This window comes from Cololabis saira, chromosome 9, assembly GCF_033807715.1.
Source record: "Cololabis saira isolate AMF1-May2022 chromosome 9, fColSai1.1, whole genome shotgun sequence".
NCBI lineage: Eukaryota > Metazoa > Chordata > Actinopteri > Beloniformes > Belonidae > Cololabis > Cololabis saira.
This window is the reverse complement of record NC_084595.1, coordinates 45628635-45645894: the sequence shown is the minus strand read 5'-3', so window position 1 is coordinate 45645894 and position 17260 is coordinate 45628635. Positions and strand designations below refer to the sequence as shown.

Here is a 17260-nt window from a genome sequence, read left to right as displayed (position 1 = left end):
TAACGCGGAACCATAAATCAGCCTTAAAGGTTTCACGCGCGCACGTAAAACTCATTATATATATATAAAAAAATCTGTGTCCCTTTAGGGGCTCCGTACCTCTTGGCCTCCACCTTCAAATCACACCACTTCTTTTTTTTCTGCACCATCTGTCCGTGGCACTCACAGCGTTTAGCACAGCAAAGACGGGCTGCCACTCACTCGCTTTATTTTATACTATTTATATATTTGTAATGATCAGTGAATGGGGGTAGGACTAAATAAGTTTACACTTCTTCCTACTCCTTTTTTAGCATATGTAAATCAAGATATCAAGTTTTAAAGGATGAAATTCTTTGTTTTGTTGTTGTTTTCTTAAACTTATGAAGTGTTGTTTCTTTTTTTTTTTTTTACATGTACAAAAATAAAATAAACCAAATCAAATAAAATATATACTTTTTCTACTTTTACTGTGACCACCAAATAATGTGGTTTTCCTGTCCTCCACCTCATCCACAACATCTCCATCTCAGTCTCCGTGAAATTCAGTGGCACGGTGGCTCGACATGTTCATTCATCCTGACGCAGCAGAAACAGACTGCAGGTGGCGCTGCACATGCTCAGCAGGCTCATTTATACGCAAATACAGTCATGGAGTAGTTTGCATTGACCATTTATGGTATGAAGTGGGCGTGTAGAGGGCGTATGAGGTGAATTCACCTGCACAACCTTCCAGCTGGTATGTGATTTATAAAGAGAACATTGCGTGCAAGTGTGCGTATACACGGTTTTATAAATCCGGATTTTTTTTTGTGCCCGCCATTTTCGGCTTTTGGGTTTACGTGCCCCAGGGGCCTCATTTATAAAAGAGTGTGTAGGATTCATACTAAAAGTGCACGCAAACCTAAAAGCCGAAAATGGCGGGCGCTCAAAACGCTCAATTCCACGTTGATTGTGACGTTCAAAGAAACGCAGTTTTGAACATCAGAATTATTTTTTGCGTATGCAAGAATTCCACGCACGGATTCACGTTGAAATCCACACACTTTTTGTAGACGAAGCCCCTGGGCCCGGTTTTTCAAAAGTAATCCGCTCGGATTTTGGATAAGGGATTGGATCAAATCATGAAAATGGGTTTTTCAAAAGACAAAACGGATTACGTAATCGGATTAGATCACGTAATCCAATCCTGGTTTTGATCTGGATCAAACCTTCAGTTTGGGTTTTTCAAAACTTTTTAGTAGGATTGGGATCACTTTGATCCAAAAAAATCGGGATTAAACTGATCCCATCAGAAGGGTGGATTCAGCGTAGATTTCAGGCCCAAAATGTAATGAAACTTTAAAATTGTATCAAATAACACTATATTTGGATCATGCAGTATAGCCTACAAGATATCCTATTTATTCATAAGGTTTTAATTTGATTTGTTCATCCGTCAGGCTACAGTGATTAGGTAGGTTATAACGTATTCAGCCTTTCAGTATAGGCCTACAGCAAAGTAGAAAGAGTTTGGCCTCATAAAATAATCCCCCAAACAGCTGTCAATATTGACCACAAATAATATATATCATTCTGTCACTAATTATAATATTATAATTCATCACAATCAAAAATATTTTTGTTTTGTTTTTAGATGATTTTTTAGTGATGCATGCAATGATAAAACAGAATAACAAAGCAATGGCAATGGCATCACTGGTTTTTGAAATCCAAAACAAATCCAAATCAGAAATAGTGTCTAACTATTGCGTCCCTTGTTGCACGTCCTGTTTGCTCGTTCTGGCAGAATGCAGGAGGTTGGTCAGGGTCTCCAAGGGGCTCAGGTGCATCATTGTCAGCACAGACAGGGACATTGCGCTTGGTAGCACTGTCTCCTAATATTATGCCATCCGGTCGGTTGGTTTGGAGGTCTCTATATAGAGCACTCTCCCTCAGGATGCGTGCATCATGGACAGACCCAGGCCACTTGACAACGCAGTTGGTGATGATGAGGTCAGCGTCACACACAAGTTGGACATTGATGCTGTGCCTCCCCTTTCTGTTTACGAACTCCCATTCATTCTCACGAGGTGCTTGTATATGCACATGTGTGCAGTCAATTGCTCCAATAGTATTGGGCATGATCCCCAAATGAAAAAAGCTGCGCTTGGCCTGGGCAATCTGGTTGTCCTTTGGAAAAGAAACAAATTCATTGACCAGGCTGGCCAGTGCGATTGACACATCTTTCACCACATCACACACAGCTGATTTCGCCACTCCCATATAGTCACCAACAACTTGGTAGAACGTGCCACATGCATAAAATCGGAGAGCAATGAGGATCTGGTCTTCCACACACAGACCGTGACTCCTTTGGGTTCTGTGTTGTAGTTTTGGCCTGAGAAGATTCACAAGGTACTCGATATCAGCCTTCCCAAAGCGAAACCGGGCATACAGCTCCTCAGTGGTGTATTGCTCCAGTGGTTTGGTACGCTCAACATACACTCTTTGATGGTATCCTCTCCTGGCAAAGTGGTGGTGGCGGTGGACAACACCTGCCATTTCACTGTCTCTCTGTGACCCTCTCTGTGAATCCTCTGAGAAAGGCTGATTTAAATGGCTGTGTAATTGGTCTTTTCAAACACACCTGTTATAACTGATTAGTTTTGGCTTGTGTTCAATTGAGGCAATCAGACCCAAGGCCTATAAATGATGAGCAATTCACTATAGTAAAGCAATGGAACCATGGACTCAAGAAGCTGTAATTTCACTGCTGCCGAAACCAACGCACTACTAGAGGGTGTTAGGTGCCATTATGACACAATAGTGGGAAGTTTTAATTCTGGTAAGGGTGGAGATACCAACAAAAAGAAAAATGATGTTTGGATTTTAATCACAGAAAATGTGAATGCCACAGGGTCTGGCCAGAAGAGGACCACAGACCAAATAAAACTTCGATGGAAGAATCTTCGGGCCAGGGCAACAAAGGACCATGCTGAAGCCAAAAGCCCACAAACAGGCAACAAGCCCTTTTAAGAGGGGAGATTTCACAGATGTGGTCCTCGACATCATTGGAGGTGAGAAGTTGCAAGCTCTGCATGGGATTCAAGGTGTTGTAGGGGATGGCGAGCCTGGGATTGAGGAGGAGAGTCAGCCAGTTCCTCCTGAGGCTGATCCAGAGAGTACATTTTTTTTTTTTAATCTCACCTCTGTTACTGAGGAAGAAGCTGGATCCTCACTGGTAGAGTTTTTTTTCAATTCAATTTTATTTATATAGCGTCTAATACAACAGAGTTGTCTCTAGACGCTTTACAGAGACCCATACCCAGAACATGACCCCCGAGCAGTTATTACATAAACAATGGCAGGTAAAAAACTCCCCTAGTGGGAGAAAAACCTTAAGCCAAACAGTGGCAAGGAAAAACTCCCCTTTAGGAGGGAAGAAACCTTGAGCAGGACCAGGATCATCAGGGGGGACCCTCCTGCCGAGGGCCAGACTGGTGGGTCAGGGACGGCAACAAGAGCCAACAGTAGTTGCCACAGGATCTCAGAGGAAAGGCTTGAAGCGCCCTTCATCAAACAAAGATGATGATTACAAGGCACTTCTGCAAAAAGAGACTGAAAGGGCAGAAGTACAGATTTGTCTGGCAGGGGAACAACTGACTCTCACCAAACTAAATCAAACCAAGGCCAGACTTGAGATCCGCCTCCTAAAGGCCAAGCTCAGACAAGCTGGTCTCTCCACATCAGATGAAGAACTCTGAAATTATTGTATTTGATATTAAGCCTTTTTATTGAATTCAATACATCTGTATTTGAAACTTGTTCAAAATATCCTCAATGTACAGTGTTTGTGAGTAATGTTTTTATTCATTTGTTGTAGGTCTCAGATGAGCGGACTGCCAGAAGAGGGTGTTTTTGTGTGTGTGTGTGTGTGTGTGTGTTTTCGTTTCAAATACAAATAAACTTTATTGACCCCACACTGGCTATTCTACTTGTTGCTCTTTACATATCTATAGTTCTACATTGTGTTTCCTACCCTATTTGAGCACTGGTTATCCAGATTTGGTGATCCTGAAAAGTTTCTATCCGGATCAGATTGATCCAATCCGATGTTGCTTTGAAAAACCGGCTCAAAAGTAAGCTGGATTACGTGATCCTGGATAGCAAAAAAAAGGGTTACTAAATTAAACCTTTTGAAAAACCGGGCCCTGGAGATAAACTTTTATCCAGTTGTAGACTGCTATTTAAGTTAATACATTTACTGGATTTGGAACAAATACTGAACCTGGCTGAGATTTGACCAAATATAATCACCTGTGTGTGTTAACTGTGAAAGGAAGACTGTGAGATTGTTCTATTTAAACTACGAGACGTGCCACAGACTTATTGTTTCACTTTTTCATTTTTTTATTTTGTGCACTTTTTGATTTAAGAAAAAAACAATCCAGGCATGATGATTTATGGGGTTTTGTTAGAGTTCTATTGTTTCTGAACAAAAAAAAATTAGTTTGATAGGACATTTTCTAGGTGCCCATAAAGTTTTGCCCAAACTCAACCCTGGGTTTTATATCGTTTATAATCTAAAGGAATAAAAAGTCACAAAATATTGAAAGGACATGAAAATCAATTCAGATTTAGCACTTTAATAGTTTATCTTTAATCATTGAAAAGCCTCAGTATCATATTGGTCTCGGCCCTGTATTTAATTGGTATCGGATGGATTATTGCATTAAACACCACCATAACTTCACACTCAAGAGGCAACGTCACGAATTTACTTCAAGAATCCAAAGTAATGGCTGTCGAGACCAAAAGGCGTATCAGACTATGCTACAAATATGTGTGGCAGGTTCTGAACAAAATAACTTGACAGATACAAATCCAGACGAGAGAAAAGGTGTGAGGAGTGGAGAGCGGTAAAACGAGGCCTATGATAGATACTTCTGAATTTAGGAGTAATGAAATATCCTTTATGAATAAAACTGACATTGGTAGAGGACATCACGTGTTTTTATTCTATCAAGACGCTGTAGGCTCCTCTGTGTTCACTGGCGTTGAGGATCCAACTACCAGCATAAGAGGCAGGAGAATTTCTGAAGCAGACGTAGAATACAATAGATCTTTATTGTCATTAGGTACAACGAAATTAAAAGTACTCTCGCTTTATGAATTGTCACGTGCTCTGCAGATTCTGCTAAATAAACCGGCTGCAGCTTGATATCATATAGGACAACGATTCATTCAAGTGGCCAAACATAGTACGCATATTTCAAACAAACGAAAGTGGGCAGGAAGTGCTCCAATGAGGTCTCTCTGTAGGAAACTGCCATCGGTGCACCGGTGGTTCCACTTCTGTTAAAATACTTGTATCCGAGTGTGACAGGTCTCAACTGAAGATCACGGGACTAAACAACCGTGTAGTGGCTTCAGGGGAAGCTTGAAGGAAAGGCTCGGAGGAAGTGCAAGATTTGATCTTTGAGATATCAGCCGTCTGACGGCAGCTAACAGGTGTGGAAATCTCACAGATCCAAATAGTATGTGACGAATAAAACTATTCCAGGTGACGACCACATGAAGCTGGTTGACAGAATAAAGAGTGGCTCGGAAAAAGGAATAACATTTACAGACACATTTGCTCCCTTTTCTCTTGGAGGGCGCACACGTGAAAACTCTTAAAGCTACTTGTTCAGCAGTGGAGACTTCCCCTGGGAGTTTTCCTGGGAGTTTTCCTGGGAGTTTCCTGTACTCCACAGCAGGTCAGCAGTCACGAGGAGGGGGTTCAGGAATGAATAAGTTGATGAAGATTAATGTCCCTGTTGAAGATGGTGGAGAACTCCTCCGACAGCAGGTGGTGCAGGCTCCTCCCATCGTGCATGTACACCCAGCGCTCCCCCGTCCAGTCGTAGCGTTTCGGCCCACTGCAGACACAAGAGACCACTGCTTTCACAAATATGGTGGGGCAGAATTACCAAACAGATCCAGGGAGGAAACTGTATGAAATCGCTTTTATTTTTTTCCCATTTTTGAGAATTTCGGTTTTTAGCATTTTATGCAAATGTAACCCCAAGACAGTATATAAAGCAAAGAAATATAACACAATTTATGCAATTACAACTGAAAACTTTAATGTTTTCATACCTTTAAACATATTTAAAGGCAAAAACATGGCAGTAGTTATGGGGCGGCAGTATCTCAGGTGGTAGAGCGGGTCGTCCAATGATCGGAAGGTCGGCGGTTCAAATCTTGCTCTGTTCCAGTTTGCTGTCGTAGTGTCCTTGGGCAAGACACCTTACCCATCTTGCCTCATGTGAATGTGTATGAATGTGTATGAATGTTGGTGGTGGTCGGAGGGGCCGTTTGGCGTGATATGGCAGCCACGCTTCCGTCAGTCTGCCCCAGGGCAGCTGTGGCTACAAATGTAGTTTACCACCACTGGTGAGAATGTGTATGAATGAATAATGATCTATGTAAAGCGCTCTGGGTATATATAAATCTGGGCTATATAAATCCAAGTCATTATTATTATTATTATTATTATTATTATTATGCTCATGTCCAACAAAACATTCCTTTTTTGGGCATAAACAAAAAAATACCAAAAGTTTTAAATTCTATTTAAGTATACATATCAATTCAGAATATAATCCATACCACAGGTGATGCTTAGTAACTGTATAACAGCATGGGTCAGGTTCCTCTGAGAACAGGTGGATGATTCCTCCATCCTGCTGGTCTTACCTGGTTGGAGAAGAAAGCCATATCTGTTTGTTGGGGGTCTGTTTGTTAACGACGTAGGTGCCGTGGTCTCCGCCCACCTTCACTGTCAAAACGCCACTCTGCAAACAGAAGAACGGAAACATTACAAGAACATCTAGAGAAGGAAGAGTTTGGGATGTGGTGAGGTGAATGTGCTCAGCTGAGGGGTCAACAGTTTAGCATGTTGACTGCTGGGACAAAAGCAAGTCACATTGGCTGAAGATAGAGGTGCCTGGCGTGCGTGCCAGGCACCTCTATGAACCAGCTGCTCTATTCTGACACGGAAGAAGATTTCGAGGGATTCAGGGATTGAACTGGAAAAGTTCCCCTTGGTAGAGCATCGTTTTGACTTTACACACACACACACACACACACAGTTACACACACAAACACCTGCTCACTCACCTACACACTCACTCCACAGTTTTGGGGACAGATAATCACAGTATTCTAGCTCTGATTCAGTCTCAGGGACCTGGAATGGTTGCTGCTTGTGTCTCTGCCTGTTCTCGTGTCTGTTTGTTTTCTCTCTTACAGATCTCCAAGGCTTGTGCACCCGTTGTGCGTTTCCCTGTGTTTTACTTGTGTGAAGTGTAAACTAGGAAAAGGATGGGTCACTTTAATGGACAATTTATTTCATGAAACCTGTTTTGTGGTTGATCTGAAGTGCTCTTTGCTCATGCATCTTTTCTCAATTGCTTTTATATTAATTTTATTTCTAAATGTCCTTATCCACCAAGAGTGTCTCCATGGTTGAAAGAGAAGGGGGCAGTGAGGACTGGACTGTAAGGGACATACAATAATGCGGGTACAAGTACAAGCCAGTTGCAACGAAATGTCGTTCCACTTGTACTTGGACTTTTGGAATGACAATAAAGTGTACCTTGAACCTTGAACAGGAATACTAAAAGTAACCAGGTGTGTCACGTGTTATAAAACCTAATAAGAGATAAAATTACAAAAAACAAGAAAGGTTTCTACTTTTAAGTGCACATTGTCCTAATCGCTCCAATTTATTCTAAAATAAGGAACAACAAGAGTCCTGCCTGCGTCTTAAACGTTTGCCTGTTCAGTTCCAGGCCACAGGTGTCTGTGTGTCCGACTCACGGAGAAGACGACGTCGTAGTCGGCGCCGGTGAACGCTTCATCCGTCAGGTCTTCAAAGAACTCGGCCATGGCGTCCAGGGTCTGGTCGGCCAGCTTCTCGTACGCAGATTCAGTCAGCTCTCTGTCACAGACACACTCGGGTCAGCACAGCAGGGGCCGCAGGCCGGTGTGGACTATAACTGGACCAGAACTGGAGCAGAACCCCAGCAGTACCTGGTCTGGGCCAGAACTGGACCAGAACTGGACCAGAACCCCAGCAGTACCTGGTCTGGGCCAGAACTGGACCAGAACTGGACCAGAACCCCAGTAGTACCTGGTCTGGGCCAGAACTGGAGCAGAACTGGAGCAGAACCGGAGCAGTACCTGGTCTGGGCCGGGCTGGCCTTCCCCCTGGTCTGGGCTAGGTGCAGGCTGGACCTCCAGCTGTCATGGCTGCTCCCAGGACTCTGTGGGGGAAACAGCGTCAGCTCAGTCCACTAGGGCTGACACCTTTCAGTAATAGAGCTAAGGGACGCCCCGATTTCAGCAGCGCAGGCGCCAAAAAAGAGGGACATCCCCAAAACTTCTAAACTGCATAGAAATGTATCTAATTTTCTATGAAAAAAAAAATGCTTTGATTAAAAGTTTAAAGTGCTTTAATAGCAGTTAACTTGCATGACTGTAGAGACAGACAACCATATAGCAGTGGAAATATCCTCCTATGTATGTTTGTCCACATCAGCCCAGATGTAGAATAAACTACAGGTGAAGGTCGGAACATTAGAATATGGTGTAAAAGTAAATTTATTTCAATAATTCAACTTAAAAGGTGAAACTAATACATTACATAGTCTCATTACATGCAAAGCAAGTTATGTTATGTTAAACCATTTGTTATGATTTTGATGATTGAATTGTTTATTGATTTCATAAAATATTAAAATTTTTTGAGATTTTTTCTTTGGGGTTTTCATTAGCTGTGAGCCATAATCACCAAAATTATGACAAATAAAGGCTTGAAATATCTTACTTTAAATGTAGTGGGAAATAATGTATTTGTTTCACCTTTAGTTGAATTTACTACGAATGAAGCTTTGCAATATATTCAAATTTTCCAACCTTCACCTGTATATTATGACATCAATAAACAGAGGTGGGTAGTAACGAGTTACATTTACTTGAGTAAGTTTTGGGAAATGTTGTACTTTTAGGAGTAGTTTTGAATCACTATACTTTTTACTTTTACTTGGGTAGATTTGTGAAGAAGAAACTGTTCCTCTTACTCCACTACATTAGGCTACGTTGAGCTGTTACTTTTCTTTTATCCCTTTTATCCACGTACGCGTCAATCTCATGACATCACTGGGTGATTCTTTGGGAAAAATGTTTGTTTTTGCATGTTTTGTCACATTTACACAGACTCAAACACACACAGAGTTTCTATGAGTTCATGTTTGTTCTAGTTCTGCTGGTTAAAAAAGAAAAGTACAAAGGCTGGAAATTTTGTGCTACTTGTGCTTAATTTATTTTTTATTCTGTTATTATTTTATTATTTATTAAAGTACTTGAATTTACTTTAAGATTATTTTAATTTAAGCTATTTTTATTTTTTTATTAATTTTAATTTATTTTATTGATTTAATTTGCCTGAAGATGATTATTTTGTACTTTTGTCTGTTTGAATGGTTGTGTTAAAAAAATAAATCAGACGTTACTCAACAATTACTCAGTACTTGAGTAGTTTTTTCACCAAGTACTTTTTTACTTTTACTCAAGTAAGTATTTGGATGACTACTTTTTACTTCTACTTGAGTCATATTATTCTGAAGTAACAGTACTTTTACTTGAGTACAATTTGTGGCTCCTCTACCCACCTCTGTCAATAAATAAGAGAATAATGATGTCCCTATTGGTTCAATACGGAACGTAACTTTTAATTCCCAACTACATAACAGTCCCCCCCCCCCCGTGCTCGTGCCCGTGACTCACTCTGCTCTGCTGGAGGATGTGGTGGTGCGAGCGCGTGCACGAGACTCGGAGCGCCGGGACCAGAAACAGTCTCTTCATCTGTAAAACACGGAGCTGTTAACGCGGGGACAGGCGGGTGGACGGGCCTCCGGCTGCCCGGGACCTACCTGGCTCAGCGAGGCCCTGCACACCTGCGTCCCCATCCTGGAGGTCCGCGGAGCGTCCAGGCACCAGCACCAACACGGTAATGAACGGGGGTAAAAACAAACATGGCGGACGGCCTCGTCTTCTTCCTCTAACAGCGAACAGGGATGTATTGGCGTCACCTGCTGACGTGGAGGATCAATTACACTTCAAAGGCCTCCTGAGCAGACGGACATATCCACACACACATGAGGATACTACAGAAATGCAATCTTACAGTTTTACCCCCAAACATATCATCATCATGTTACGAACAAAATACTTTGTAAAAAAGAGCATCTGCACACTTGGATCAATGCAAGAATCTTTAATAAATCAACCAAGCTTTCGGTCAGAAGACCTTTATCACGGTAATAGTCAGCACATGAGTTCAGTGAACAATCTTATGTGGTTCATCATCAAGGCAATCAGCAGCACCTGCTGCACCACTCCCACCAAGATGGGAGATGTAGTCCTCTCTACAAAGCAATAGAGCACAAGTAAAAGGAACATTGCACAAGAACCATATGCTGACAACAACAACTAGACAAAAGAGAAAAAGACTAAACCATAGAGAAATAAAGATAAAAATATATTTTTCTTTCTCTATATTTTTATTTTTCTGAATACAACAATCAAGTTTAAATAACCACACAGTTTGTGCACGATAACTATAAATAAGCTACATTCATACTATGCAATAACTAATATACAGAAACTCAATCACTATATACGAAAGCTGTATATAAAACTAAACGCAAAACTATGAACAAAAAAGACACTTTACAGACCCCTAGTGGTGCTTTTTATTACTGCCCCCACCAGAGTGTTGTATTATACTTTTATATGCAGTTCATCTGGGATTATCATTTTTTAGTAACAATGATTAGAGCATTGCTTTACATTTGAATCTATGCCAGCTTTTCCATTTTAAAAGTTATTAGACTAGTTTTTATTTTAACATTATATTTATTGATTTTTTTATAATACAAAAAAAGTATGTGATACATACTGCCAGTACAAAGGCATTAACCGCCTGGCTTGTATTTTTAACTCTTGGGGGCCCCCTAGTGGTCACGGGGCCCTAAGCAGCCGTTTATGAGCCGTTTCCGCTCTACTTCCTGAAGTCCTCCCGTCGAGGCAATCCACTTCCGTTCTTGCAGACCAGCGTTGTGCAGAGTGCCGACATTGCTCTGAGAAAGAGGGACTAAATGGATGTTTCAAAGAAGAAAAGTGGTTCGGGAACAACATGTTTGGCGGTTTGTTGAGAGAACTCGGTGTGTTCCTTGTTCTTCATGATGCTCTCTGCGCTGTAACAGCACAATCAGCCATTCGTTTGCTATAGAGGGAATGCGCATGACGTCACAGATGCGACTTCACAGCGGGTTACGCCCACTGATACCCCTTTTACACCAAGCTGGTTCCAGGGCTGGTGCTAGTGCTGGTGCTAGAGCTGGTTCGTGGTTGGTTCTAAGTAAGAACCGTTTGCTTTTACACAAGCTGGTGCTGGCCAGCAGCTGGCCAAAGAGCCACGTCATCACGTTACTGTATACGTCACCACCACTCCCCCTCGTTTCCATCCCTACCCTGATCAGGAAGCTGAGAGCCAAAAGCTGTTTTAATTGCAGCTGTAGCGCTGTTAATATGGCACTTTATTAAGTTTTAATATTTTTTTCAGGCTTAAAAGTAACCTTTAAGATCCCCAACCTGGGCTCAGTTTATCCAAATAACCCTGTTAAGAAATTTGACTTGAGAGCCGGCAGCCCCGGGGCAGCAGCTCCTCAGCCGGCTCAACCTGCGCCGACTTCCCGGGGGAGAAACCTGCAGCTCTGAGAATTACGCTGGATGAAATAAATCATTTAGGATGATAAATGTTGGTTTAATAGATGAAATCTATCAGTTGTAGCTACGCCTGTTAAGAAATGACGGCGTACGGCGCACGTCGCCGCGTACATCGACGCAGAGCCTACGGCGTAGGTTACGTAACCTACGCCGTAGGCTCTGCGTTGGTGTAACGCGGAACCAGAACCGCGGGCTGGGAGCGGGCTGGGAGGCGTCCCCGCGGGCCGGGATCGAGCCGATCGAGCGGCAGCTTTGCGTCCAAGCGTCCCAGGGCTGGAACGCTCCCCCGCGGGCTCGGACGCGAGGCTGCCGCTCCATTACTGTTGATGGATTGTACCGTAGACCACTGCTGCTTCTGTTTTACATCCATTATTAAAAAATGCATGTAATAATAAAAGAGTCTGCTAACTTAACCGCCATCTTCAACGCTCCGTTGTTTAAAAACGGCGCTCTTCCGTGTTTATTCTGCTTTGGTTGTTCAGTAACACCGTCCCCAGCCCCGCCCCCAGCCCCCGACGGAACTGGTTCTTTGAGCTGGCCCAGCAGCTCAAAGGGGCTGGCGTAGCACCAGTTTTGAGAGCCAGGAGCCGGTGCTTAGGCTGTGTAAAACCAAAAAAACTGGTGCTAAGTCTGGCTCTAGCCCAGAACCAGCCCTGGAACCAGCTTGGTGTAAAAGGGGTATGTGTGGCAGAAAGAGGACCACTGGTTCTTGGTAACTGTACCAAATATTAATGTCCATGGACCACTGGTTCTTGGTAACTGTACCAAATATTAATGTCCATGGACCACTGGTTCTTGGTAACTGTACCAAATATTAATGTCCATGGACCACTGGTTCTTGGTAACTGTACCAAATATTAATGTCCATGGACCACTGGTTCTTGGGGTAACTGTACCAAATATTAATGTCCATGGACCACTGGTTCTTGGTAACTGTACCAAATATTAATGTCCATGGACCACTGGTTCTTGGTAACTATACCAAATATTAATGTCCATGGACCACTGGTTCTTGGGGTAACTGTACCAAATATTAATGTCCATGGACCACTGGTTCTTGGGGTAACTGTACGGGTCACTGTCAAGTCCAACTGCCTTTAATTTAAGCTGATAATCGGCTGTTATCCCGTCTTCTCCACTAGTTGCAGCCGTTTTTGCAACTCAGTGCAGTAAGGGGCCGTGGTCCAGTAGGGAAGTGACGTCAATGCAGACCCTCTATTGTACTTGGTTCTTCTGTTCCGGCTCGCATTTTGGTTCTCTGGTGTTCTGGATCCGTCTCACCAGCGGATCTCTGGAAAGCCGCCTGGTGGCTATCAGTGCTGGTATCCTCTCTCTAGTGTCTACGACGAAATCATATCTCCTCAAAACACCTAACTGCCAAAGGGTACGTGAGACTGATGAAGGAGAGCTGGAAGAAAAATGTCAGTCCACAACAGATTTACATGATCTGTGTTGGAAGTTCTGGATTCATTCCACATAATCATCCTTCTGAACTGGCTAGAATTTCTGGGTACCATATTTTCCACACTATAAAGTGCACTTAACATCCTTAATTTTTCTCTGACATTGGCAGTGCACCTTATCATCAGGTGCGACTTATGTATGAATTTTGTTGTGCTCACTGACTTCGAACCAGATTTATGTGGTACAGTGCGTTCAAGAACCAAAATGTTTTAGTGACTCTTGTAGCGACTCTTCTTTGAATCCTGTCAGGATCTGGATGAAATCACGGACACTATCACATCCTATATTAAATTCTGTGAGGACTATGTGGTGGAAACAAAGACCGTGAAAATATTCCCAAATAATAAATCCTGGGTTTCTAAACAATTGAAAACCTGTCTTAACGAAAGGAAGGTTGCTTTTTGTTCTGGTAATCTGGAATTAATGCAGGAAAAAAGGAGACAGCTGAGAGGAAATATATTTAAGGCAAAAATTGAGTACAAAAATAAAATTGAGAGCAAATATTTTAGTGGTAATATAAAGCAGGCCTGGGAAGGCCTAAACACCTTAATGGGAAAAAACAATAAAAAAGGTGATAGTCTTGTTTGCAATAGCCAAGGTTTTGTCAATGAATTGAACAGATTTTTCTGTAGATTTGATACTGTAAATGACAAGTCTGATTGTGATAAGATCTGCAAATATCTCCCTGTAAGATCACCGACTGTAGTTATAGAAGACGCTGTGGCTAAAAGTCTCTCTAAATTGAGGCCAAACAAGGCCACTGGCCCAGATGGTCTGCGTGCCCGTTTACTCAAAGACTGTGCTCCCCAGCTAAAAGGAGTCCTCACTAGGTTGTTTAACTTCCTCTTAGTCACAGGAACACCAAAATCTTGGAAATTTTCAATAATAAGACCCATACCAAAAAAGCCAGGTGCAAGCAAGCCTGAAGATTTCCGGCCAATTGCTATAACCTCCATTCTGTGTAAAACCATGGAGAGAGTTTTGGTTGATTCCCTGACCACCACAGTGGCTAGTGTATTAGATCCGCTTCAGTTCGCTTATAAAAGTGACAGAGGTACAGATGATGCTGTGCTGACTCTGCTAGATTCAGTCTCAAAGCAGCTTGCACTTCCTAAAGGATATGCCAGGGTCCTATTTGTAGACTTCAGTGCAGCCTTTAATTCTATGAAGCTACATATTCTCCTGGAAAGGCTGGCTGATCTAAATATTGATAAAGGGCTGATTCTTTGGATCAGAGATTTTCTTTCCTGCCGCCCTCAAAGGGTCTGTGTAAATGGCTCTCAGTCAGAAGTGCTTACTATAAGCACTGGCTGCCCACAAGGCAGTGTTCTTTCACCCTTGCTTTTTTCTCTTTTTACTAATGAATTTGCACTAAATGAAAGGAACTTTAAATTGATCAAATACGCAGACGACATGGCCTTAGTTGGTCTGCTGCAGAGAACAGATCCCTCTGGTGAGGCTTTCTATCTTAGCCATATTAATGCCCTTGAAGCTTGGTGTCAAAAAAGCCAGCTAGTGATCAATGTGTCCAAAACAAAGGAGCTGCTTCTTTGCACTAAGCAGGATCTGACATTGAAGCCAGTTACACTGCATGGTCAACCTGTTGAAACAGTGGAAACTTTTAAATATCTTGGCACAGTTCTTGATTGTCAGGTGAGTTTTATTGAAAACACAGTTTTTATTTTTAAGAAATGCTCTCAGAGACTCAATCTCCTTAGAAGATTGAGCTGTCTTGGTGTTAGCCCAAAAATCTTGGAGCTTGTGTACACCACACACATTGAGAGTGTCCTAACTTTTCATATCTCTGCTTGGTTTGGTCACTTGAACGTTAAGTGCAAGAACAAACTAAACAGGATTGTGACAATGGCGAGCAAAATTGTGGGAAAACCCCTTAAGCCACTTAGCCACCTTTACAGTGAAAGGACAAGGAGAAAGGCCGGGAGAATTGTGGCAGACAGCTCTCATCCTCTTTCTAGACACTTTGAACTTATGAAGTCTGGGAGGCGCTACAGAGTTCCTCTGGCCAAAGGCGCCTTCAGAAAATCTTTTATTCCCAATGCAATCAGTTTTCTTAACTCTAAAAAGTGACCAATCCACAGACTCTGATGAACTGTATCATTTCTACTTCTTATTTCTATTTTTATTCTTATTTATCTTTTTACTTATATGTTAATTGTACCTCTGTTGTTCTTATGTAATCATGTATGTATGTTGTTGTCCTAGAGCTGTCTGTTTTTTAGAGATGTTTGTTTTTTGGTGAGCCAAAGACAATTTTCCACCCCTGGTGGACAATAAAGATGTATTCTATTCTATTCTATTCTATTCTAAGCCGCTCTGCTTGATCGGTGGTCGAACCGTTCAGCTGAACATTAAAGTCGGTCCTTGGCTGGAAACGGGTTGCAACGTCAGACAATGTTAGCTAACTAATTATGTAGCGCTGCAAGCAACCATCATCCAACATCTACTCCACGTTACCTTACTGCAGTGTTTCCCAACCCTGGTCCTCAAGGCCCACTGTCCTGGATGTTTTAGATGCTACCCTGCTTCAGCACACTGTGATACAAGTGGCTGTGTTATCAACAGAATTGTGCAGGCCTTGATGACAAGCTAATTAGGACCATTAATTAGAATCAGGTGTGATGATGAAGGGAAACATCTAAAACATGTGGGACAGTGTTGCCCCGAGGACCAGGGTTGGGAAACACTGCCTTACTGTAATTAGATATAAAGCCAACGTTAGCCTCTTAAGGCTGAATTATGGTTCTGCGTTAAATCAATGCAGAGCCTACGCCGTAGGGTACGCGGCTACGCGGGAGTCTCTCCGTAGCCTACGCCGTAGCCTGACGTGCACCTCCCAAAAAATTTAACTACGAGTCAAGGCGACGCAGACCCAACACAGACCGAGAGGACTGTGATTGGTTTGCTTGGTAGCAACGCATTTCCCGTTCCGGTTCTCTCTCGGTGGCCGTTGTTCACTGTGACCGGAGAAGCTGGAAGCTAAACAAAGAATCAACTAGAGACGACGATAACAATAAAATTGTTGTAATTCAGCCACATTGGAGGGTTTTCGAGCAGGAATCGCCTTTTCTTTTCTCTGGAAAACAACGCAACCCCCTAGTGCTCTGGGGGAGTACTGCACCGCGGAGAAATGGAGTGACGGAGAAGTCTGAAGGGTTCACGATGGCGTCACGGCAACGGTGTAGGCTCTGCATTGGTTTAACGCAGAACCTTAAATCAGGCTTTAGCGTAAACCCAAATTTCAAATCTATATCATCATTCAGTTATAATCAAATGTTGGAATACAATGTTGTTCCAACCTCACACTAACCTCAGGTGTCTGCCATCGCTGGCAACGATGAACCAATCAGAGAACAGGACGTAGTACGACGCTTACCTCCTCCACTTTTTATTGGTGGATTTGTGGAGGACAAATTATTTAAAATGTGAGAGTATAAAGTACTGCTTTAGTTACAACTGACGATATTGTGAGTTAATGTGAACAAGTTCAAGAAAGTTTGACTTACCAGACTGTTTTTGTTTCACTTTATAAGCCGTTGCGCCTTATGGTCCGAAAAATACAGTATTTAGTTTTAAGTTCAACCAATGTTTGAATTAGCTTCCTTTTTGTAATGGCTTTGTGGCATTGATCTTTCCACTTAATTTTCACCCAAATGCATTGCTTAGCTCTTACAAATGCCAGAATGATTATCCAAATTAATACTAATGTTCACTGTTGTTTGTTTATGTAGTTTTTGTGTGTGTGTGTGTGTGTGTGTGTGTGTGTGTGTGTGTGTGTGTGTGTGTGTGTGTGTGTGTGTGTGTGTGTGTGTGTGTGTGTGTGTGTGTGTGTGTGTGTGTGTGTGTGTGTGTGTGTGTGTGGTAGTGGAGCTCTGATCCCAGAATCGCCTCGTTTTATTGTTTTATTCTTTTGTAAGATGATGTTCTTTTTGTTTTCCGTTATTGTCTTTGATAGTCTTTATTGTACTGCTTTCACAGT

At 42.3% G+C, this 17260-nt stretch overlaps 2 protein-coding genes across 2 annotated transcripts in view; both read right to left on the bottom strand.

The window, feature by feature from the left end:
• Positions 1 to 17260, bottom strand: part of ube2l3b (ubiquitin-conjugating enzyme E2L 3b) — a 189632-nt gene that overhangs the window by 150788 nt on the left and 21584 nt on the right. The gene's annotated exons all lie outside the window — the stretch shown is intronic.
• fxn (frataxin) lies at positions 5070 to 10055 on the bottom strand. Its single transcript, XM_061729662.1, has 6 exons — positions 9942 to 10055; positions 9796 to 9873; positions 8191 to 8273; positions 7828 to 7948; positions 6703 to 6800; positions 5070 to 5882 (listed from the first exon to the last, which is right to left on the bottom strand). The coding sequence occupies exons 1-6, from the start codon at positions 9975 to 9977 to the stop codon at positions 5744 to 5746; spliced, it is 555 nt and encodes a 184-aa protein (XP_061585646.1). The 5' UTR covers positions 9978 to 10055; the 3' UTR covers positions 5070 to 5743.

Coding starts and splice junctions, on each gene's coding strand:
- fxn (XM_061729662.1), bottom strand. CDS start 9,977: ATGGGGACGCAGGTGTGCAGGGCCTCGCTGAGCCAG. Junction 7,949..8,190: donor GCCAGCCCGGCCCAGACCAG/GTACTGCTCCGG, acceptor TGTCTGTGACAG/AGAGCTGACTGAATCTGCGT. Junction 6,801..7,827: donor ACTACGACGTCGTCTTCTCC/GTGAGTCGGACA, acceptor TTCTGTTTGCAG/AGTGGCGTTTTGACAGTGAA.